The following is a 24,505-nucleotide window of genomic DNA, read 5'->3' as shown; positions in this document are numbered from 1 at the left end:
TACAAATTCGGAACACTTTTTTCTTACGGATGTAAACAAACTTTGATCTTCTCCGGGAGTACACATTTTTAACAAAATAATGACTTCACTCACTGTAACCAATGAAACTCAAGCTTAGCACAATAACATCCCACAATAATGGAACAGGCAATTTGGAGGCAGTGTTTTGCTGCTCTGGATAAAATTGTCTTGAAATTCAGTTTTTGTTTCCAAAAGTACCACTTTTACTAGTGAAAGAGAAAGAGAATGTCCAAATAAAGGTTCTAAAAATAGAATGATCGACAGAAAAGATGCATTAGCATTATATTGACAAATTAGCACAAAAGTGTTCCGAATTTGTGGGACGACTGTACTATTTGATTCGGCGTTTTCGTCAGGCGAGAACTACAGGAAATGTTATTAGTTTCACAACGGAATTGGAAAAATGAGATTTTTTCTTCAGTTTTAGCCTCAATTTTCTATCGATGATATCTGGGAAATTATGGATCAGATTTTCAATGCTAAAAAGTGAAACTTGTGTGAAAATATGTTCAGATTTTTGAAATCACGACTTACTTTCCAATAGGGCCAAATAATATTATGTATGTATTTTGGTTAAATAGACTCTTAGGGTGTGTTCTCATAACTCCTGAATTCACGTCGTTGAATTGACGTTACCGGTTCATCTGTAGACGTAAATAGTTTTTCACCAATTCACGCATGTTTTTCATCCAAAATCTTTGTCAACATGCTTGCTTACTTTGAAAAAGATATTTGAAGTTGGTTCATATTATCTGTTGCGCTTTTTTAAATACCGTCAACAGGGGTGACACTGGGTCTGAAGGGAGAAAATGAGTCATACAAAGTTGCAGAAATGTCAATCCCAAAACTTTTGTTTTTAAATCAAAATGTGGATGTCAAACAACACAGAAAACTTTTGCTCGAAAAAAAACCTTGAAGTACTGAAAAAGAGAGGGTTTTTTTTCAAAAACGTTTGGTAATTTAATTTGAAAAAATAAGTATATTCGATCAGTTGCATGTAATTGCAAATGGTCGAATAATTCTAATTTAAATTGAACAATGAAATCCTTCCTGACTAGCGCCAGTTACGAACCCAGGTAATGAGTATGAAATGCGTAAATGTTTGTGCGTGTGTCCTTCGGCACATTGTAAAGCCAGCCCAAAAAGGATCCTCGACGAGATGGGCGCTGAAAAAGGACACGGCCAAAGTTTTCCCCCTGGAAAAGGGATATGCAACTGATGGGTGTGCTTCACCATCACCACAAACCCAAAAAACCTCGTCCTCGTGGTGAGGAGAAGGATGTTCAAAGATGACGAAGAGTGGCCGGGATAAAAAGTGGTACCGAGATGCGTGTCCTGATTAGTCCGTGCCGGGTACTCGTCCTGTGAGGATCCGTTCGCTCCTCAAGTTCTAGTGAGTTTGAAATGAAAAGTTCGTCACAAGTGGAAACGATGGCTTCGCCGACGACAACCTCGAGCAGTGACTTCAGTATCGAGCACATCCTGACGAGGGCCGGCGAACGGTACCGGAAGCGCCGGAAGTTGAGCAGTGAGGATGAGTCCTTTGGGGTGAGGAGTTCGACGTCGTACTACCACAGTGAATCGCCCAGCCACAGTGACGATAGTGAAACGAGGGGAGGTTCTTCGGAAGAGGACGAGGAAATTGTGGTGGAAGATCGAAGGACGCCGAGGATATCGGTGGCGGCGCTAGGAAGAACACCGGAAGTGGATAGGAATACTACGGCGAGTGCAACGACGACGTCGAGCTACCTGCAGAACTGCATGCCGAGCTTCGATTGGTTGTACTATACGCGCTATCGGCCGCCAAAGTTGCCACGTGAGTAGTTTTTTTTCAAGAGTGTTTAGTAACAGCAGGCAATGATTTTATGTTTTATGTAAAACTAGAAAAATAATTATAAACTGGACAAAATATTTGTTTATTTGAAAAAAGGGCAGTGCCTTAGAATTTCGCAAAAAAAATTTGTTAATTTTTGTATTTTTGGGTTTGGATGAAGCTTTGTCCATCGTTTCCTAAAGTCCAATAATAAGATATTTTGCATTATTGGTTTCTTCGTACAAGTCTCCATGCGAATTTGCGGGTTGTCCATTTGCCTGATTGGTTTTGCAAAAAGTTCATCGGATCAATCTGAACATTAAGTGTTCAATTTTGTACGTAAAAATAGACCGATTGCCGAAATTAGAGCAAAATCCAGCTAAATCAGTGCAGATTTGGCGATTTTGTAGGTCACAATGGTCCGTTTTAGAGTATAATTAACTTTTTTAACCGAACATTATCAACAACAAAAAGTGATCCACCCAAAATATGGCCACCCAAGAAGAACCCTACTTTGATTGGAAACTAAAACCCTGAACATTCTATTTTGTAAGAAGACACATTTTAGAAAGGTATTGAAAAGACCTTTCCAACGCGTCCTAAAGATTGAAGATCCGACAACCCTATGTTATAACCACTTAAGTGGTAATAATTCACTATTTTGAAGCCGTATATCAGACATTTTGATGAGAATGATGTCCGGATCAAAATACCTTTCCAACGAGTCTAAAAGATAGAAGATGTCACAACCCTGTCGATAGAAATGAGTACCGTAAAACGGGGTGACTTTGATAGGTTTGCGATTTTTCCGAAAAATAAAGAGTACAATTAAAATACGCAAGGAATGGTTTAGAAATATACTGACCGTAGAGAAGTGGTAGAGAAGTGTTCAAAGTACCTCAAGAAGAACTTTTCATAAAATGTTGACAAGTTTAAAAAGTTAGTTAACTATAGTTAAGAAAATGTTGATGAAAGTCATTATTTTAAACTTCTCAAAGTGTCATGATTTTCTCAATGAACATGATTTTTAATCGGAAAACGGAATGCATTTTCGGATTCTTTGGACAATTTTCCACAAGGAGAAGGTTAAAAAAGTTTGTAAATAATAAATAATATGTGTTTTTGAAACACAATTAAAAAAAATCTCCAAATTTATAGGCAATTTCAGTTGAACAAATTTCATGTAAAATGTGAAAACTTGTGATTCGTGCTTTGAATTCAGTATACAATGCAATATAAATCGATAATTTTATAAGCAAAACTAGTTTTAACAAATTTCAGGCAAAATACCGACTTTTTAACAATTTTACCTAAAATTTATATGTATTTTGCTAAAAAGCTTACGCACTTAGTTAACTAAATATAAACATTGATTTTTTTTTCTTAAAAACTATATCAGCTACTTTAGTGATGGTACATTTAGCGTACAAATAAAGTTTGAACAACTTAAATATGATTTTAACAAGAAAAACTATGACTATCAAAGTCACCCCGGAATTAAAACTAAGAATTTTTAACGTAACTATTTTTCTAAACATTATTGAAAAAACTTTTTTCCGAAATAGTGCATGGACTTTGTGTAGTCTACCCCAGTACATGTTTTAAAAATAATAATCTTGAGAAAAACTTTACTTGTTGGAAAATATTCTAAAAACAAATTGAAATCCTATCAAAGTCACCCCGGTTTACGGTATATGAAGTTGTGTTTAGAGAAGATTTGTAGGTCGGAAGTTTTTGTTTTACCAAAAAAAAAACTATACAAATGTGAGGAAGGCCTCTTACAGTTTATTTAGTAACGATTTTTTATAAACTTTTTATCGTTTCGTTTTCGTTTTACGGAGCAAGGTGGGGGACGCGGCCTCAAGTCAGTCCAAGTCCGGTTTCTTGTGGAAAAAAGGGTAGTGGCCGAACTAGTATTGCATACAAAATGAACACCACCGGAAGATATAGGGGATCAGGAGGGGGAAGGTGAAAGAAAATTAGTGTAGGTGTGAGTAGTAAGAACTTGGATGACTTGAGCAGTTACGTTAATCTAAGTTTAAAACTGAATAAAGGAAATATGAAATTTTGATTCAATCAAAAACTAATTTGAGATTTATACAAAGGGAACCTATATTGTACTTCAAATCTAAAGGAAATCAAATACATTTACTGGAAAACAAAAGATGAAAATTAACTTGTCAAGGGAACATAAATCTTGAGGCCTTTATTCTGGCCCCCGTTCTGTCGCGTCCGTCAGTAGTCTTGTCGTACATTACAACTAGAAGCAGATCTGCCAATGAAATAGTACACTTTGACCAATTTAACTAATCATTTATGCCCAATTATTCATTTCAGGAAAGCTAACTAACTTGAATCAACAACCTCAACTGTCCGAAAGTAACTTGAATCTCAAATCCCCGAAATTTTAATTACAAAGCCAAACATTCTTATACCTAGTTTTTAAACCTGTCGCCTCAAAACCAATAACCATAAATTAACTGTTCATATTTTACAAGTTGAACACTCGTCGTTAAGACGACTATTTCGTGCCTCCCATTTTATTAGGACACACAAGCTTTGCAAACAGGAGCGTATCCCTATCATACCTTATGTAAACTGTCATTTGAGTGAAGGAGACACACTCCTGTTTACAAATCCCATGTGTCCCTTTGAAATGTTAGGCTCCATTTGATCGTCAAACCTCCAGTAGATCCGCGATTCGCAACAATGGTTGATACAACCATAATCCGAAAACCGTTAGTTCAACACATTAACGAATTTTGTCCGATATCATTTCATTATTGATTGATCGAGACACTATGGATTTTTTGACAACTCAAAATTGGTAGTGTACCACTTCAATTGAAATCAGTGATTTTGATAGCATTACTAAACTGGCTTACACATAACTGGAGTCTGGAATTATAAAACAACCTAAAAAAAGTTACAAAAACAACTAACTATTCCTCCCCATTATCAAACAGATTTAAACCTGTTCCTAACAGATTTTACGAACAAGAATATTGAGATTCAAATAAAAAATTTCAATATCTTGCAATTTTACATATTATAAAAGCTGTGATTTCTATCAACACAAGTATATAAATATAAAATAAATGTGTGATATATATCAACATCGGAACCATCTTGGATAAAAGCCCTGAAACGACGGCAACGTGTGGCTCCATCTCCAGGGAGAAACGATTTTTTATAAACTTTTTACCACAAAAAAACGATTTGGAAAACTAAACTTTTTCCGTTTAGTTTTTCTTCAATTTTCTTGAAAAAATAGTGATTTTTGGAAAGTATGAAAATTCATCGGAAGAAGCTTCAAAAAATCATTTTTGGATGTAAACTTGAATTTAAAATCAACAGTACTTTTTTGAATTTTTTGTAAAGTGCACCGTTTCGAGATAATATTTGTTATTATTTTTGTAAGTCGTGATTTAAACAATCTTTTTTTTTGAGTGATTTCACACGATTTTCAGCAATTAAAAGTCGGATCAACAAATGTCATATAAAGATAATTGTAGAAGTTTTTTACAGCTTTTCTAATATTAAATTTTTAAGAGATAGACGAGGGAACACCACTTTAAAAAAAATATTAAAAATATTTTTTTTCGGAAAATTTTCGAAATTTTCGGAATTTTCGATACTTTGATACTTTCGAAACAAAACGTCCGTCATACGCTTTGGCTCAAAAGTTAGCACTGGCACATATTTTGTGATAAAACGTTTATAAGAAACAGGCTATTTTTTCCGTGTACCCACATTTCCGAGTAGTCCTAAACGTAACCTACAACTTTGCCGAAGACACCAAATCGAATAGAAAATTCCAAAGAAAAGTCTAAGCAAAACGTAGATAATTGAGACAACTCGGATCGTTTTGCACCCGCCGGCAAAGTTTTAGGGAATTGAATTTCCTACAAGAATCTCACACTTGGACAATTTTGGGCGAGACCCGCGCCACCTGGCAGAAAAATACAGAAACTATGTTTTTCTGCATACATTTTTAACGATTTTCCCCATATAAACTGCAACAATAAAAAGCGACCACTAAACCTAAACCGATTTGGACTCAAAATTGGCACAGATACTTATTATTGCCTAAGGAATCGAGTAAGAGGATATCCCTGGTGTCGATTTTTTTATTGTCACCCTATTGCTCAGCCGCCAATGTCATTTGTAGTAAAAAATAAATTTAAATAATATTTTCAACCCTATGCTGTAGTACAATGGTCATGCGCATAGAAAAAAGCTGTAGTGTCGGGTAAAATAGAATCAGAAGTTTATTTATTTTAGGACCTAATTTAACCAGTTCTACAGAGAAGATTTATAAGAAATTTGTGTAAAATCCCAACATCATGAATATTTTTCATGAATTCATGAACTATATTCAAGAAACCATGAGAAACGTTTACAGTCTAGACCTGGTGCCTGAAATTCCCTTCCCTCAGTTTCTGGTAAATTTTCATCAGGTTCACATTTTTAAATATTTTTTAGTTATAATTATACAAAAAAGAGCTGATAGTCAGCTAAGGCTAAGGCTGGTACAAATTTTATTTAAAGTTTTTCTCTCCCCCGGCCAGAAAAATCAGGGGGCAAAAAAATTCCAAAACTTCAAAATTTTAATGGAGTTAGATGCAATCGGGTTGGGTTGATTTAGAAATCTATTGAATTTTTGAAAATTTTCGAGGTTCGCTATCGCGAAAAGTTTTTTTTCGCTAATTTTTTTTTTTTAAATAATGGTTGCAAAACAACTGAACTAGTGTAAAATGCATTTAACAACACTTTTTCCATGCAAATGTTGAAACTATGGCTTTTTATTTCAATATTTATATTTTTTTTATCTAAAAAAACGCAAAATAAGTTATTTAGACAGTGATATCACACAGGAAGTTTGGCTTCAAGACAACACAATCAAAAGATTATCCTGTTCTTTTTAAAACTTTGTTTCTAAAAGATTTTGTAAGGGAAAGTTTCATAATATCCTAAATAATTTTGTGTCAGAAGTACTATGAGAAACATTTGAACCCAAACGCTAATAACTTTTTTTATTGTATTCAATAAATAAAAAAAAAGTTTTAGTGAAATAGTTTTCGACTCAAACTACGTTAGAACTTTCAAAAATATTTCTTAGATTGAATATTTAGCAAAACCAAAATCAAATAACTCCAAAACGATGTATTTTATCACTTTTTAAAGTACCAATGTAATAACTAAATTTACAATTAAGAAAAAAAAACTGACCTCCATTTCTCTCCGTCCCTCCATTTCACAGGTCCCCAAAAAGCCGGCCCCGTCAAACGCACTCCCGGTCGTCTACCCCGTGTTCCCTTCACCCCGTCCCAGCTGAGCGCCCTCGAGGACGCGTACAAAGTGTCAACCTACCTGAGCTCCGAAGAGGCAAACCAGCTGGCGTGCAGCCTGGACCTCACCAACACCCGGGTCAAAATCTGGTTCCAGAACCGGAGGGCGCGCGATCGCCGCGAAAAGCGGGAAGCCGCCGAAGGTGGCGGACCACCAGCAGTTGGAGGACATTTTGCGTTTTTTGGGGCCGGAAGTCCGAGCAAGCGGGAACCGTTTCTACCTCCGATGAAATGATACTTGTTGCGGGTTTGATTTTGAGGTTATGTAAATAGAGAGATATTTTTTTTAAAGTGAGATTTTTCTTGTACAAAGAGCTAGATTAGAAATATTTTAAATTTAAGAGGAATTTAAGGATGTGATATGCTGCCACAGAAGAATGAAATAAAACGATTGCCTTCTTTAAAATAGTTAACCTAATTAAGTATATTACAACTTGTCTTACAGCGTCTAAACTTAGTGCCCAAAACTGGATACCTTTTCAAAAGTGTGTGTTTTTGTGGGTTTTTAAAAACTTAAATGACATGACCCATTTATTAAGTAGCGTAGCTTCTCTTTTTTTCTCAATGTTTAAGTAGCTGTTCTTTTATCCTCTTCAACAAAACTCTAATTTTCTTATACAGCCTAGCTAACAATTGGGGGGAAAGGAGGGTTTGACGGTGTTATTTCTGCATAAGTGTACTGTTAACATGCTCTCTCAGCGGAGAATTTATAGTAGATTATTTGGGGTAGTTTAGTTTGGACCTGTGCGGTCTTCCAACACTGGTTGCAACACCGTTTCGATACCAACTTTGTTGACATGTTCTCGAGAACCATCGTTTAGATAGTTTTTTTTAGAGGATGTTTTCACAGAATTTTGTTTCTGAACCCTTTTTCGACTTGTAAAAATCAACAATCCTACACGAATAAAAATCAGTTTGCGAAAACGTGAACAATCGTTCATGAATCATAATCGATTTTTTACTGTGCATCGCATAAATTTAATTGAAAACGAACTTCATTACAAATTCTAAAATTCTAACAAAACGAAATGCCGGCCAGGCCTACCGTGTCAAATTGACCGGAGAGTTGATTCAGTGCGGCCAGACCTACTCCGTCAAGGTCGTTGCAAAGACAATTCTTTGGAATTTTTGATTTTCAGAATCTATGCGTAGGGTTCACCACCAATCGCTTCAAGTGAAATTGATTGCTGGAATGCCGCCGTCAGATATTGGAGTTTTTATTTTTCTATTTGAAGTATCGAAAAATATTTTTTGCAATAATGATTTTTTTTTAATGGGAAATTGTGATAACCACTCTGGAAAACAACCCTCTAAACAATGGCATCCGAGACTTTGTCTCACACTCCTTTTAGGCTCCTCTAGTAATTGTAATAGTAGTTTATATATTGTTTGTGCGAACTTGCGCCATTTGCTCTAAATCTATAAACACGGCGGTAGTTAACTAATGTTAGCGCTACACTAATCCCTCGCCAAGGAACACGAGCTAAAACAGCGTATAATTTGTAAGGTTTTTTTTTCTCTCTTTATGGTGTTTCAAAACCTGGACATTGACATTTTGACAACGACAACACTTGTGACGGTAATTTGGTGTTGGGTTATAGTTTTCATACACGATTAAGAACTAATCTTAAACACAAACATATCTCTACCTTCAAAAACAGAGTTTTAAAATCCCTTTGGAAAGAAAAAGAAAAAGAGAAGCAAAACAGACAAACCCAATCGAAGAAAATAAAACATAAAAAAAACACTGCACTTAATCCTTCACGTTGATGATCGATTCCCGGCCCTTGCCGACGCCGATCCACTTGACGGGCACGCCCAGATCGTTCTCGATCAGCCGGATGTAGTCCTGGGCCTGGGGTGGCAGTTCGCTGAACTCGCGCACCCCCTCGGTCGAGGTGAGCCAGCCGGGCACGGTGATGTAGTTGACCTCGACTTGGCCGAGCGCGGTGATCGAACCGGGGAAGTAGTTCATCCGTTCGCCGTTCAGGTTGTAACTATATGTAAGCAAGTAGTAGAAATGAAAAAAAAAAAAATAAAAAGAATTTAAAAAACAGGCCTCACAAATATTGCTGCAAAGAGATGTAGGTACTCTCAAGCACCACTGCAAATGGATTATGAGATCAATCTTGCTTAAACTCAGTCCAATCATCTTCACGGTTAACTTTACAAAGTAGGCCTGGCCGCCAATTGATATTGTGGACTCGTTTGTGATTTGTTAAGTTTACCAAGTCGATTCTTTATTCAAATCAAAACAATATTGAAAAGTATTACTTTACGATACAAGTGCTGAAAACTTCAACATTTTAGCACTCATCTAAGTACTGAAAAGTATATTTTTTAAGCCCTTGTATCGAAAAGTATTACTGATATTTTTGGTATTGAAAAAGGCCATTTCGACATTTAAGAATGACAGGAAAAGTAAGTAGTTTATCGACGGAATTGCAAAAACTTTATTTTAACTCGATTCGTACATTCATTCAATGAGGTTTATCGAGTTAGATAAATAGAAAGAGTGCTGCAAACATCAAGTTTTACAACGAGTTGAATACAACATTTTTGGCAATTAGTCAGAAATCCGATAAAAATGTTTACCTTGTTTGACAGAGGTGATGGTGTAGCTATCGATTTTCCCACGGCAAAACCACACCACCACTAATGTCAGAAAATGTAAATATCATGATCGAATTACTAGACGAATTCCGGAAAACATCCTTTTAATATTATTTTTCAGTTTTTGCCTTTCTTAAGATAAGTGTAGCACTTCAAAACAATAGCGAAAGGTATTACTTTTCGACACAAGTGCTGAAAAGTTTAACTTTGTATTGTAGTTGTAAATTTGGATTGTAATCTGAACCACTGTTACTGTTATAGCGGTATACGCACTTCGGAAGAAACCGGTCAAGAAAAAAATCAAATGGGCAGCAGCGGCAGCTAAAGCAAGCCAGAGAGGGTGAAGAAAAGCCCCAAGAAATCACTCCCTCTCCTTTGTTCTGCTGTTCGTAAAGCCATTTCTTGACCCCTTTCCTTCCGATCAGCGTACTAGCCTTATTTCGAGAATAACGGGAAAATTAAGATATTGATATTGATTACAATATTGCAAAAAAACGACATCTGGTGTAGAAATTAGTTTAGGTTTTGTTAATTTTATCTATGTACTCATTACTTCAGACCAGTGTTTTGGAAGGGAATGAGGGTGTAAAAAATCCAATGTTTGTAAACGAGATAAGGTCATTCTCTACCAACTCACACGAAATCTACCAACTCACACGAAAGGTCATTTTTTTATACCTCGTAACGGATGAGCGGTACGATAAATTTTGGTCCAAATAAAAAAATACCCGCGACAATAGGTCGAAGGACAAAAGGTCAGTTCTCTAAAAAAGATACTTCTAAGTTTTTTTTTTCCTTTCTTTAAAAGAAACTTTTCTAGACTGACTTAAAAATGTTGTGAGTTTTAACATTCTTTCAAACATGAGCAGTTCTTTTTTTAATTCGCAATAATTCGCAATTTTCAGTGTAAGAACGGGCCTTGACCGATCTTATGCACCAGGTTCCCGACAAACACGCACTGCCCTTACACCTACATCTTACCCTTGCTCTGAGTCAGTACGAGCAACACGCTAGAACACGCTTTGAGTGTTCGTGCCAGGCATGCACACCTTCTTTTCCGGTTACGCATTTTAACTCGGCCGGGGGTGGTACATTACGTAGGGTTTGATGTAAGTATAAGCGCCTAACCATCTATAGTGTGCCTATCATTAAAGCAAAAACTGTTTTATTTTTAGTTTGAATTCAAAAATTAGTTGTTATTTTACTGTGTATTGTTTTCTCCTGAAATCTTTCCTAGTGTTGAGTCGTGTTTAAATGTTGCTATTTCTTTTGTCGCGGATGAGCGAGTTGTGGCGCTATAACCACGGCAAATAGTGTCCAGGGCATTTGTGGAAATACAATGTCCCATCCCCGAGGGTCCCGGAGCACCAAAACTTCTTAGCATGGTGGCTTCCAACGATTTATTGCCTATAAAACAGGAACGTGAGCGGGGGATCCCCACGTTTCTTCCTCCCCTGTAGATTCAGAACTGTATTGCTGTTTGAATATTCGTGTTCAAATTCAATCCAGTTCAACGAATCATCTTTGCGGTAAACTTTACGCAGTTGGCCTGGCCGTTTCGACGTTTGTGATGTTTCAATGCATGTTAATGCAATGGCGCACTGCAAATGTTGATAATGACAAGAAGATGCTAGGCGTCAATCAACCTAAGGCATTCTCCAGGATGCCCTCGAAAGACTGGCTGCGCTAGGGTTAGATTAGATTAGATTAGATTAGATTTCTTTTGTCACGGTGTTTTGTTACAATTTTTGGTCCTAAGCATGTTATAAAAGTTTACCAAAAGTACAATAGTAATATTTGTGTTAATCCTTTAACCATTCCATAAATTGAGTAAGGGCTCAAACCTCACTTGTTTGAAAAAAGGGTGAAGATTGAAAACAATAGACAGTAAAAGAGAATATATTTTATTAAAATCAAGAATCAATAGTAAGAGAAGGATGAGCGTATTTTAATGAATAAAAATGAGAAGCTGGATGTAGTAGATGTAAAATTAGACAATAGTTAATAAATAGAGATAAAAAACAAGCTTAGATTATAGTAATGATAATTTATAGGACAGATAAAGAATTATTCAAATAAATAAATTCGCAATAAAATCAAAAAAGAATAGGCAAATGATAAATAGACTTGATATTACACATACTAACATTAAGGAAAAGTATATTTTTAAGGGAAAAAAACAAAGATTGTTACAGCAGTATCAATTGGTAAAAAAAAAACAAAAAAAAAGAGTGGAAAAGCATTGAGAGATAAGAGAATCAAAAGTTAGTAAAATCAAAATCAAATGATGGTTATTAAACAGAAGAATCAGTGAAGAAGTGAGAATCAGTAGAGCAAAATAAAAATAGGAGATAGGTGGTAGCTGAGGATGAAGAGAAGAGAAACCCCATTGTGCGATGTTTCAGGTACATCCACAGCAGTTGACTCAACATACTGCGAATCAAAACAATACCGTCTACAATCACAAATTACTTCCCTTTCCCACATTGACGCGCCCCATTCTTCTAGCTGCCCGACTCTGACCCTCGCTGATCAAAGGTTTACGATCCGTTTCCACAGGCCACCAGCTAGGTCATCATGAAAACCAAGCCAACGTGGAGGTAAGAAAATAGGACACTTGCAAGGAACCAAAAAAAAAGCAAAGCATTGGTGTCTACCCGTAGTTGCTACTCTGTTATTGACCAGGACCTCCAAGAATTGCTCCGTGGACCACAGATGAAGAGTAGGAACCAATCATCACCACTTCGCAACTTTCAAATGTCCCTATCATGCTAGCCAATCACAGCGCCGGCCACGACCAGTGGTAAGACACGGGGGAAGTGGATAGGAATTTTAGTCCGATACTTGAGTGATGAAGACCGCTAAATCAGCTGCGTCTTCGACAAAGTATCACGTGAGGTTTGAGGGTGTTAGTAAGATGGGTGTGAAGCCAGGATTCACCGTGGTAAGTGATGCGGCCGGTCAAATCTATTTATAGTCCTTAATTCTTCGTATGTTCTTGGATTCATTTTTGGAAGCTTTCCAATTCGGTTCACCAAGCTTTTTTGTGGTGAATTCTGGTCGTGTTGAAAGTTCAATATTCGCCTAACAATTATGCAACCAGTGTCTCCTTGAATTCAACTTGCATTCAATATTGCATTTTCCTGTTCTTAGGTTCACACAGATTCCAATCAAGTTTCTTGGATTCTTATAGCATTCTTAATCCTTCTAGACAACTAAGCCTCGATGGTCTGGTGGTTAGCATTTTTGTCTGCTGACCCAAAGGACGGGGGATCGAACCCCGCCGCGAGCTAATGAATTTTTCGTTCATATTTAAGTGTTCAGAATTAATCCTTCTTTCCATAATTTCTCGATAGGGGTAGATGGGAATCGAACCCAGAACCTTCCGCTTACAAAGCGAACAGCGTAACCATTCAGCCACGCCTACCCCATTAAAATAGGACACTTGCAAGGAACCAGAGCTATACTGTCCTGATCAAGAATGATCTAACACAGGGGTGACCAAAGTATGGCCCGCGGGCCAAACGTGGCCCGCGAGGTGATTTTTTGTGGCCCGCGGACCCATTTTGAATGATTATGTAAAATGGCCCGTTGACCACTTGTGAATTAATTTTATACTTTTTCAAAATGTTGGTTTATTTTAAAAAAAATTATGCCAATTTTTTTATATTTTTTGCTTATAAAAATTAATTATTTATTCATATTTAGACTACCCATTAGGGTGTAATATCAAAATCGATTTTCCAGCACAGCATTATTTTAGTTCCTTTTGGGGTCCTAAACAACTCCCCAAAGTTTGGAAACGATTGGTTTAGTCCTCACTTTGCGCAAAGCGATTAAATTTTCCATACAAATTTGTATGGGAAAAATCATTTTTTTGAATTTTGATATTTAAAAAATCCAAGTTTCGTTTTTAGTGAATTTTCAATGAACAGTGTTTTTTCGCTACAAAATTTTTTTCGTCGAATCTTACATGTTTTGAAAATAATGATTGTAATTCAACTGTATGGGTATATTTAAAACAATTTCTAACATATTTTTTTTTTCATTCAATTGTTGAATTCTGGCTTGGCTTCTTTTTTTTGCCTCTTCTCGACTATTGCCAGTGTCGAGGACAAAAAGTCTTTTTAATATTTGCATCGGCATAATTGTTGGAAAATTATTATCGCAACGACTTTTAATTAATAACACTTAATTTAATGATAAGATTACGCTCATACATAAATTGTAAAGATTACATGTCACATTTTTTTAATATATATAACAAAACTTTAACATTTGTACAAGTACCTTAACCTAGAAAATTATATTTGCAACGGCCTTATTAAAAATTCAACAAATAACATAAATTTCATAAAACTTCCGCTGATAGATGTATTTTTTAAGTATTTCAATTTAAAATAACGTACATATTTTAATGTTTTAATCAACCTTTTATTTAATTTGGCCCGCAAGCTCATTTGTGCTTCTAATTTGGCCCGGCCTCCAAAAACTTTGAGCACCCATGATCTAACAGGACTACGGACGTAGTTAGTGACGCTCCTTCCAGGATGTTCCTCGCCTGAGCGTCAACTGAAGAGGTATCATCAGTATCATTCACCCTTGGCCTGCAAATCGGGTGTCCAATTTTACATAAAAGTCCCTTTGATACCAAATTTCCAATTCAAAATCATTTCAAGTTGCAAGTTGTTGAAAAACCCGCATTTTCTCTCACAGGTTCAAAAATGTAAGGGGTCGTACCGCCCCTCTATCACGAGATATCGAATCGAACCTCGGATTCGTGATCAGGCACCAAAAACACCCCTTAGAATAAAATTTCACGCAAATCGAAGATGGATCGTGGCAACTGCTGTGCTCAGTACGGTTTCATACCATTCCGCTCTTATTTTGTCCTTTTTTTAATTTTCCAAAGGAAACTTATCCCATCAATGTTACCCCATGTTTATGTTGCTTGCAGACACCGTGGAGAATTGTTTCCCCTGTCCTCTTGAAAAGTGGAATATCAACAAAAAATCCAGTTGTTCAGCGGTGTTAATATTCTGATTTGTTTGTAATTGGTTTTATTTCTAGGCGAGTGGACTCAGGACATCATCACTTATCTGAAGCAACAAGAGAAAAGGGCGGATAAGCATTTTGCAGTTTGAACTATTTCGCAAACTCCGATACAAAAAATAGCTTTTTCACAAAACTTGAAGTATAAAACATTTGCTGGCCAACCCAGCTACCATTCAACACTGTGAGTTTTGTTGAATAGTTTCCTGTTGTATCGGAATTTGCAAAATAGTTCCAGCTGTCAAAATGTTTATCTGCCCTTTCAAAATGTTGCTTCAGATTAAAGCTACCAACTGTACGGTTATTTCCTTACCGTACAGATTTTTACGGCATAATACGGATTTGTACGGAATTTTTACAACTTTGTTTAAAATTGAATTGCTTTTTCGATTTGGCCAAAGCTAATAGGACATTTTTATTCAACTGTCAGTTTGATTTTAAAGGGATAAATTGGATAGTTTTCCGAGTTTTCCTCAGTTCAAAGTTGATTCTCAATAACTGTTCTTTTCAAACTCCTTACAAAACATATTTAACCAATAAAAGATCCGAAGGCTTTCAAAAGCTAGTGAAAACCTGTGATAATTTGAATTAACAAATCTAGAGTTGTTTTTGAAAGGTCCTATAAGCTATTGTCTTTCACATGTTTATAGGACCTTTTCAAAAACAAAAAAAAACTCTGGAAATGTTTTCGTGAAAACATGCCGATATCCCAAATACTCAAAATTGCTCCGATTTTCGATGTTGAAAAAAAATTAACAGTCATGAAATTTATGTATCTCTTTAAAAAGAATTATCCTGAAAATTTTAAAAATGTCCAAAAATTCAAATCAAAGTTATAAATCATTGTTTCAATCTAATCCAATTTAATCGAACACGCATGGTGTTCCCTTAGCCGCATGAGAAAAATTCTGTGAATGGACCAACGTTCCACAGAATCAACAGCGGAGAAAGGATGCGTGGACATACCGTACCGCTTCGAGGTATTTTTATAATTTGTGGTGAGTAGGGGATGTCATGCAGATCTCAACGTGTTATTTTTGAGATTTCGATGTGGACAATGACCAGCTAGGGGAAATATACCCATTTTAATCACTCAAAGCCGTTAGACCAATTCTCATCCCTTTTGCCGTTTTCCGCTATTAAATCAACATTTCTAGATGTATCAACAATGAAGAGTTGCTTGCTCACTTTTATTTGAGCTATTTATTACTTTGGAACAGTCAAACACACTTTATGAAAGCTGTAATTCATGATCAAAGTGCTGATAGGCCGATAATAGAAATAGGCTGAGAAAGGGTATAATTCCCCTAGTTTGCATTCTTCTCGTCCAAAATCGCCCGATATTCCAAGTCGTTCCATCAACACTCTCAAATTTACCTCACTGCGACCTTAATCTCCTTCAGCGTATCCAGAATGTCCAGCTTGGTCACGCACAGCGCCGTGTATCCATTAACCATGGCCGTGTACCGCAGCAGGGCCAGATCCAGCCAGCCACAGCGACGTACTCGCTTGGTCGTAACACCAATCTCTCCACCACGGGTCTGCAGCAGCGATCCAACTTCCTAAAATGTTGATAGATTGATTATTTTGAGAAATGTTGCAATGAGAAGATGCGCAACTCACATCGTGCAACTCCGTCGGGAATGGTCCATCGCCGACCCGGGTCGTGTACGCCTTCACCACACCGATGACCTCGCCGATGGTTTGCGGGGGCAGCCCCAGTCCGGTCAGCACTCCACCGATGCTGCAGTTGCTGCTGGTCACGTACGGGTAGGTTCCTGCGAGATTTGGAAGAGGAAGGAGTAGAACGATTAACGACACTCAATCGTAGGTTGACCACCGAGCCCGGCGGTTCACACGGGGTTCGTGAACTTGAACTTGTACCGAAGTCAATATCCAGCATGGCGGCGTTGGCGCCTTCGACCAGGACGGCCTTGCCCTCGCGGAGGGAACCGTGCAGGAACGAGACCGTATCCTGCACCAACGGTCGTAACCGGTCGGCGTAGTCGCGATATCTGAAAGGAACCGGTCGAGATCTCGTATGCAGGGGGTTAGCGAAAGTCAGGCGGGACACCTACCTGGCCAGTTCCGCCGCGATATCCACCTCAAAGTTGGGGAACAACCGCTTGTACATGTTGACCAGCGATTCGAATCTGGAAAGGAGGCAAAAAGTCGTAATCCAATCGCTCGTAGCCTCAACCTGCGTTGACTCACTTCTCGCCGAAGACCTTGAAATCCCCGAGCAGATCAGAAACCCGGATTCCATTGCGGGTCGCCTTACTGGAGTAGCACGGACCGATGCCCTTCTTGGTGGTTCCGAGCGATTTGCCGCCCTTTTCCGCCTCCTGCAGTCCATCGACCTGCTGGTGCAGATCGAACACCAGATGGGCCCGGTTCGAGATGATGAGCCGCGATTCCCAGTTTGTGAGACCCTTGGCTTCGTTCTTGGCCAGCTCCTCGAACAGGCCTGGGAGATGAATTACAACGCCGTTGCCTGAAAATAATAAAAAAAGTTGGGAAAATATTAACATCAAATCCATTTCATAGCATCGTAGTTTGGGAAGCACGTCGACGAGTGTAGAAAATTTAATTGAATATCACTGATGTTTAATCAAATAATCCATGGCAACGAAGCTTGGTTGGCACGACGACAAAGTGATTAAAATTTGGTGAAAACAAAAATTCTCAATAGATCTGATGACCAAATTTATCGCAATTTTGTTCAAGTTAAGCCATTTACCAATTTCAACATCTGTCAAAATGAAAAAAAAAAATCAACCAAATCGGCAACAAGTCCCGAGCGATTAAAGTCAAGCCGTCGTCCACCCGCCGGCATCATGTCCATCACCATGTCGTGCGCGCTAATGTTATGCCACACAATTAAAATAGATTGAGAATTCACTGCCACCCAAACAGTAAGGCATCGCGGCGATAGTGTTTATTATTGTGCGGCAATTAGTCGGGGGGATTCGGGTTAGTCCTTCTCTGCTAATCAATAGTGTGCGCCCCATCATCCCTGCGGGGCAGCTGTTGAACTTCACTTTAGTCGGACTACTCACGCCCCCACCCCTTTGGATGGTAGTTAATAATAGTGTGCATATTGGTCAGTGGGGTTAGGGTTACCAGCTTGAAAAAAAAATTAAGACATTTTTAAGCAGGTTCAAACATGCTAAAAATATTATCAACACAGAAAAATGTATTTAGCTGATTGCACGTCTAATTACATTGAAATTTTGAAGTTTTTTTTTTTTAAATAAATAAAATATTTAGACTCGTAGTTTTTTGTTTGGCCGTTAGGGTAACCTTCCCCGTGCTAGGATGGTTCCGAAAATAGCCCTTTTCGTCATTTTTAGACAAAACTACATTTTTCAAAAAATCATTACTCCACGCCATTTCAACCACTTTTAGTTGTCTTGGACGCAAATGAATGGTGATAAAATAGTTTGAAAACCGAAAAATCTAGCCCACTATTTGAAAAAGTCGGATGAAACTTTAAAATGCCGTTTTGACGGTGTCTGGATCAAAGAGCCTTTGTCTTTTTATCGGATTCCTTGGACAATTTTACGTAACATACTAAAAAATGAGAGGTGTTTATTTACAGGATTCAAGATATGATTTTTTTTTAAATAAAACGTTACTTAAACCACCTTTAGATGGTTGGTGCCTTCCTCACATTCATAAAGTGAATACACTACGCAGCCTCAAGAAAGTGTATAAATAACGCTTATTTAAATATCTTTATTTAAATATCTCAGATCCAGCCTCAAAAAAAGTATATTAAGACTACTAAAGTACTTATAACTTTTGATAGGGTTGTCAGATTTTTAATCTTTTTGACCTTTGGAAAGATCTCTTGATTACCCATCCAACGATAGGGCGCATAGTAGATCCAGAAAATGTTTTCATCAATATATGTGAGATCCGGCATCTTTTTTTTTTTTTTTTTTTTTTTGGGAGGGTGGTCCAGCCGCACATCGTTGATGTTGAAACCTCTAAACTGGGCCCTCGTCCTGTCACGTCCGTCAGTAGTCTTGTCGTACATTACAACTAGAATCAGATCTGCCAATGAATTAGTACACTTCGACCAAATAAACACTGACGCTGTATGGATCTGACTCTGGAATAAATGCACAGTTGTGTGTTATTCATAAGTCCAACTTATTCAATTATTCATTTAAGTCCAAATATTCATTTGCTAACTACTTTGGATTGAAAATCTTAATTTTAAACTAAAATCTTCTAAACTTAATGTTCAAAACTAAACGTTCCTTTAACTGTTGCAGTACTGCCCACCATTGAAAAAACGGCTAATATCCACTTTTGGCAAAAACGAGATATTAGCACTAGGTGGTAGAGGATGTTCCAACGCATCTTCTGGAACTTGAATTTCACTGAAATAGTGTTTAGACTTGGCTGCCGATGCGATAAACCAAACGGCTAATATGCCACTCTTATGGGAAATTGCCTTGACGGAGATTTTGTGACAAACACTAAAACGCGTTTTTCTCGGAATACTTGATTTGGCATAATAGCCGAATTTTCAATTATGGGCAGAGTACTACTTCTATCAAAAAACAATAAAAATTTGTGAACTGATATACAAATAGGATAGAAATCGCGAATTTAAAAAGAAATGACCATTTACGTCAAAAGATCCGTAGTTCCTCGATTCGCAACAATGGTCAATACAACCATAATCCGAAAACCGTTAGTTCAACAGATCAACGAATTTTGTCCGATATCATTACATTATTGATTGATCGAGACTCTATGGACAATTTGACATAAAAGAATGCCTAGTATTCTACATCAATCAAAGTTTATTGACAGCATTACTCTAACTTAACAATTGCAACTAACTTTAACATCAAATAGATTTGGAAAGGATGCATGTTTATTTTAAATGCTAATGCTAAGCAACAAATCAATTGTACTATCCTGAAGTCCCAACCTAAATCCCACATTGTGATAGTGAAAAAGTCACAGGAGCAGCGGTGTCTTGTGCAATTGTGATATTTTCACTATCGGAGAACTACCTAGTTCACGAAGACAGCTTATCGGTCAACGCTTAAGCCCTGGGGCTGCGGCAAAGCGAGTTCTCGTAGCATGAAGTGGTGTCCATAGTGCTTATAAAAAAGAATGTATACCCAAATTTTAACTAATGCACTAGGATCAAATCATGCCCCTTGACTTTACAAGGCCCAGGGATCAATATATGTGAGATCCGGCATCTTAAAAGTGTATAAATAACACTTAAGTGGTTATAACTTTTGCTAGGGTTGTCAGATCTTCAACGTGTTGGAAAGGTCTTTTTAATACCTTTCTAAAAATGTATAGCATGGTGGGTTTTCTTACAAAAACCACCCTTTTTACAATCTTCCAAAGTTCCGTCCCCAAGACGGATTGAATGAGATCATAACGGTCCAAATCGGTTCAGCCAATCCGGAGATAATCGTGTGCATATTTTTCGGTGCACGGACTTACACACATACACACGCACAGACATTTGTTCAGAATTTGATTCTGAGTCGATAGGTATACGTTGAGGTGGGTCTACGTGGTACAATAAAGAAATTCATTTTTCGAGTGATTTTATAGCCATTCCTCATTGATGTGATTTTATAACCGCCAAAACGACGTAAACGCCACGGGACACAAGATTGAATTGTGTTTTTTTTTCAAATCCTTTGTTTTCTTATAACATTTGGAAAGCCCAAAATAAGACTTCGTTTTTAAGGTCATTTTATCAAAATGCCATTATTCCTAGATCAGTAGTGTCCCTACCAATGACTTGCACTTATTATAGAGTATGATTTAACTTTTGGTTATTTTTGTTGATAGCTTCCCCTAATTTGAAAATGATTTTTTTCTAAATGGGTTATTGAAGATTCGAGAAGTACATTAAATTTCCAATGAAACGATATGTCTTTCGATTTTTGACAGTTCAGTTACGAGAAACGGGAGCGTTTTCAAAACTATTTTTTTAACTTTTATGATGAAAAATAAGTTTTTTTTTCTGAATTTTGAGCACACCATCAAATCGGGCGTCCAATGTTACACAAAAGTCCATTTAACACCAAATGTTCTATCATCCTCACGGTTTTGAACTACAATTCATTAAAACGTGTCTTAGTAAATATCCAGAAAAATTAAAAATTTAAGGGATCGTACCGCCCCACCGTCAAAAGATATCGAAAGAAGTCGAGTTAATATTTTTTTTGAAAAATATGTTTTTGGCGGAATTTACGAAATTTTGCAAGTCACTCTAATGGCCAAACCAAAATAATATAGGTCTAATTATTTTGGCCAAGGAACTCCCGGAATAATTTTTAGCCCGATTGGGGAACTTGTTTTTTTTACTCTTTTCAAATGGAATTGCTTTATGTTGAAATAAGACACTTTTTTTACAAATAATTATCAGAATCATTGAAGTTAACTAATGTAGCATTTAACGTGATTTATGAAGCTATCAGAAGTAAAATAATCCATTTGTTTCAAATCTCATAAATTTTAATTGTTCAGGGTGGCCTCCCTGTCCCCTCTCCTTTCTGAACTATTCTGCTCCAAACACCATCACTTGTACCAAAAATTGGGGAAAATTATGCTTCTTTCTTGTTGCATTACATGGAAAAATATCCGGATATCCGTAAATTTCGGATAATATCCGTTTTTTCGGAGCTCCGGATAGTATCCGGATAATTATCCGGATTTGGATATCCGGATATCCGGAGTCCGAAAATATCCGATCCGAAGTCCCAGCTCTAGTTTGGATACCAAAAGTTGCGTCTTTTAATTAATTAAATTTTGGTACCAAAACATGTATAGGTCATCACTTAAATTTCAAAGATTCAAAGTTGATTTTTCCTCGATTTCGACATTTTCACGTTTTTGCGTGCGGCGCGCCAAAATTCCCAGTTTTTATTTTCAAAAAATTATATCTCGGGATCCTGTTAATGAACACCACCCATTTTGAGTATGCTACGTAAAATTGTACAAAGAATCCGATGAAAATATTTTCAGGCATAGGCCACCCATTTTGAGTATGCTACGTAAAATTGTACAAAGAATCCGATGAAAATATTTTCAGGCATAGGCAAAACGGCATTTCAAAATTTTATTCGACCTTTTGAAATGTTTGCCTGGATTTTTCGGTCTTTAAGCTATTTTTCTTTTAAAGGTAATTTAATCACCTTTTATTTGCGTCCTAGACAGCTAAAATCGGTTGAAATGGTTTTGGCAAAAAATGACAAAAATGGTCGTTTTTGGAACCACCCTAGCACGATGTAGGTCACCCTAATAACAAAAATACGGGTCTAATTATTTCAGCCAAAGAACCCCCAGAACATGGTTGAGCCCGATCGGAGAACTTTTTTTTTTTCGATTTAGGCTCCTTTCAAATGGAATTGCTGATAAGGCCGTTGCAAATATTTTTCAAAGTTTATGTCATCATACGCGGGCGCTATAAAAATTCTAAGTGTAAATATGGCTTTCCGGCGCCGTCGCTCCGTGCTGTACTCAAACACTTAGGAGCCCAGGGCGGCGAAGTTCTTGTAGTTAAAAGAAGACACTAGTGGTTGGTACTAGCAATAGTGGCCGACAGCTATAAAGTCAGCTAAAATTTCAACAATTCTAAACAATTCTAACTTTGTTTGGAAAATTTGTCTATCTTTATGTTGGCTCTATTGTAAAATCCTACAGTTCCTTCCTTGACTTGACGAAAAGTACACACTACAAGTTATCGTATCCAATAAAGCAACAAATTACAAAATTACAATTAAATAGTTATTTTAGGAAATAGATTTTTTGCGAAAAATAAAATTTAAAAATCGGCAAAAACATATTTTAGAATCGGCCTATGGCATAATGGTCGCTTTCGCATCATAAGCGGAACGTCCAAAGCTCGATTCCCGACCTTGACATTTTTCGACAACATATAATAGAGAGATGGCGTTACATCGTGCTGCCACCTGGTTTTTTTTTTAAGTGCAAAAGTGGAAAAGGTGTCGATAAAGTAGTCGGTTTTATTGGAGGAAAAGTGGAAAAACGAGATCTAAAAAGGACAACGCCATCCCTCTATTGTGACCCATCAATAATTCGAAGCGTTTGGTACGGTATGTCCACGTCTTCTTTCTTTCCCCAAGATAATTCTTAAAGTGTGGGTTCCGTTCACAAAATCTGAAGAACTTGAGACGTACACAGTTGAAAAAAAAATCTAGATAATATTTCATCTAGGAATGAGTGCATATTTTATGTAAACAAAAGTTTAATTTTACCACTAAAACTTTTTAAATTTACCTCATTTCCTGTATGATGCAACTTTTTCAGTCTAAATTGAGGTACCTATTTCCCGTTACTAAAATTTAAAAAAAAACGTGGGGCATGTTATTTTATGGTAATTTTGTGTGCTTTTGAAATCTTCAATAACCTAGAGCAGTATTTTTTTATTATTTAAAACCAGGGCTGTGGAGCCGAACTCGGACCTGAGTTGATAAAGTGGCAACATTTTTGTAAAATTTCAAAGGACAAAATATTATTGAATTGTAAGATCCAGTCTCTTGTTTCGTGTGTTAAAATCATTAAAACAAAAACAATAAGACAAACAAAAAAAAGTGCTTTTGATTGTTTGAAATTTGAACCCTTTGAAATTTGGTAACCCTACCCCCTACCCTTACAACAGCTGTTGCTCTGCTGCTAGCCATCATCACGCTGTTGGTGGGGGCGGTGGGCAGTAAATTATCATCAATCAACAAGAGAGTCCGTCCGCGGCGTCGGCGATCATTCGGATGTGTTTCTATTTTGGTACTACCGACTTTCAGCAGCCGTCTCATCAGCAAATTTCTGCTGGCGGTTAATCTATAGTTCTGAAACGGTTCAAGTTTTGAACTCAATTCAACAAATTGTCGCGTTATTGAATTACTTTAGTTTATTGCTTTTGGTCACGCGACCACAACTTTTGCAATAAAACAAAGTTTGTAACCTTCAAAGTTACCACAAATCATCAAACTGTGTGGCAAGCTGGGAAACCCTTTTATCTACCCATCTATAAAGAAACTTGTCTATGGGTGACAAAATACCGTTGAGTTTAGGGAAATTTGGTCGATATTTTTGGGGTTTTAAGGTAAATCCAGCGTTTGCCCCATGACCTTGGAGGCATTGCTAATGGATAACAAAAGCCGGAAAAAAGGGAAAACTATTAAATCAATACAAAAAACTGGAAAGCAAAAAACCAAAACTCACCAATAATTGATTTGCAGCGCTCGTTGATGATACCGCTGGGCAGCAGGTGGAAATCAAAGTCGACGCCGTTGACGACGACGGTGTGGCCGGCGTTGTTGCCTCCCTGGAAAAAGTGGAAAATCAAGCAAGAGGAAACAACCCATTAGTGTTACAGAAACAACAACACACGAACCGAACCGGCATCGATCGGAACATATGGTTTGAGAGGGGGAAACTGTGCCAATGTTTATTATTGCTCCGACCAGCAGCTGTGACATGTATGGTGAAAGAGGGATTTGTGCAAACGCTGCAATATTTTTCATGCCTGGAGGTTTTTTTTAACATTGTTTTATAAGCAAAGTATGAAGTTTCTTAAACGTTTATTTAATTTTATTAAAAAAACATAATCGGAATACTGAAAAAAACTACTACCTTACCA

General features: G+C 37.1%; 2 protein-coding genes across 2 annotated transcripts; one reads left to right on the top strand and one right to left on the bottom strand.

The window, feature by feature from the left end:
• Nucleotides 1–994: 994 nt before the first annotated feature.
• LOC120427185 (homeobox protein engrailed-like ceh-16) lies at nt 995–8,057 on the top strand. Its single transcript, XM_039592049.2, has 2 exons — nt 995–1,837; nt 7,098–8,057. Exons 1-2 carry the CDS (start codon nt 1,426–1,428, stop codon nt 7,418–7,420), a joined length of 735 nt encoding a protein of 244 aa, XP_039447983.1. The 5' UTR covers nt 995–1,425; the 3' UTR covers nt 7,421–8,057.
• On the bottom strand, nt 7,577–24,229 carry LOC120427183 (adenylosuccinate synthetase; the record flags this gene model as incomplete). Its single annotated transcript, XM_052711423.1, has 7 exons — nt 7,577–9,182; nt 16,228–16,412; nt 16,474–16,628; nt 16,735–16,865; nt 16,929–17,003; nt 17,065–17,344; nt 24,088–24,229. Coding segments are annotated over 7 exons (1,212 nt in total), but the record flags the coding sequence as incomplete, so codon positions are not given.
• Nucleotides 24,230–24,505: the final 276 nt, after the last annotated feature.

Source organism: Culex pipiens, unplaced genomic scaffold (genome assembly GCF_016801865.2).
Source record: "Culex pipiens pallens isolate TS unplaced genomic scaffold, TS_CPP_V2 Cpp_Un0013, whole genome shotgun sequence".
In the NCBI taxonomy this organism is placed as follows: domain Eukaryota; kingdom Metazoa; phylum Arthropoda; class Insecta; order Diptera; family Culicidae; genus Culex; species Culex pipiens.
The sequence above is the reverse complement of the archived record's forward strand: the minus strand, read 5'-3'. Positions and strand labels throughout refer to the sequence as shown.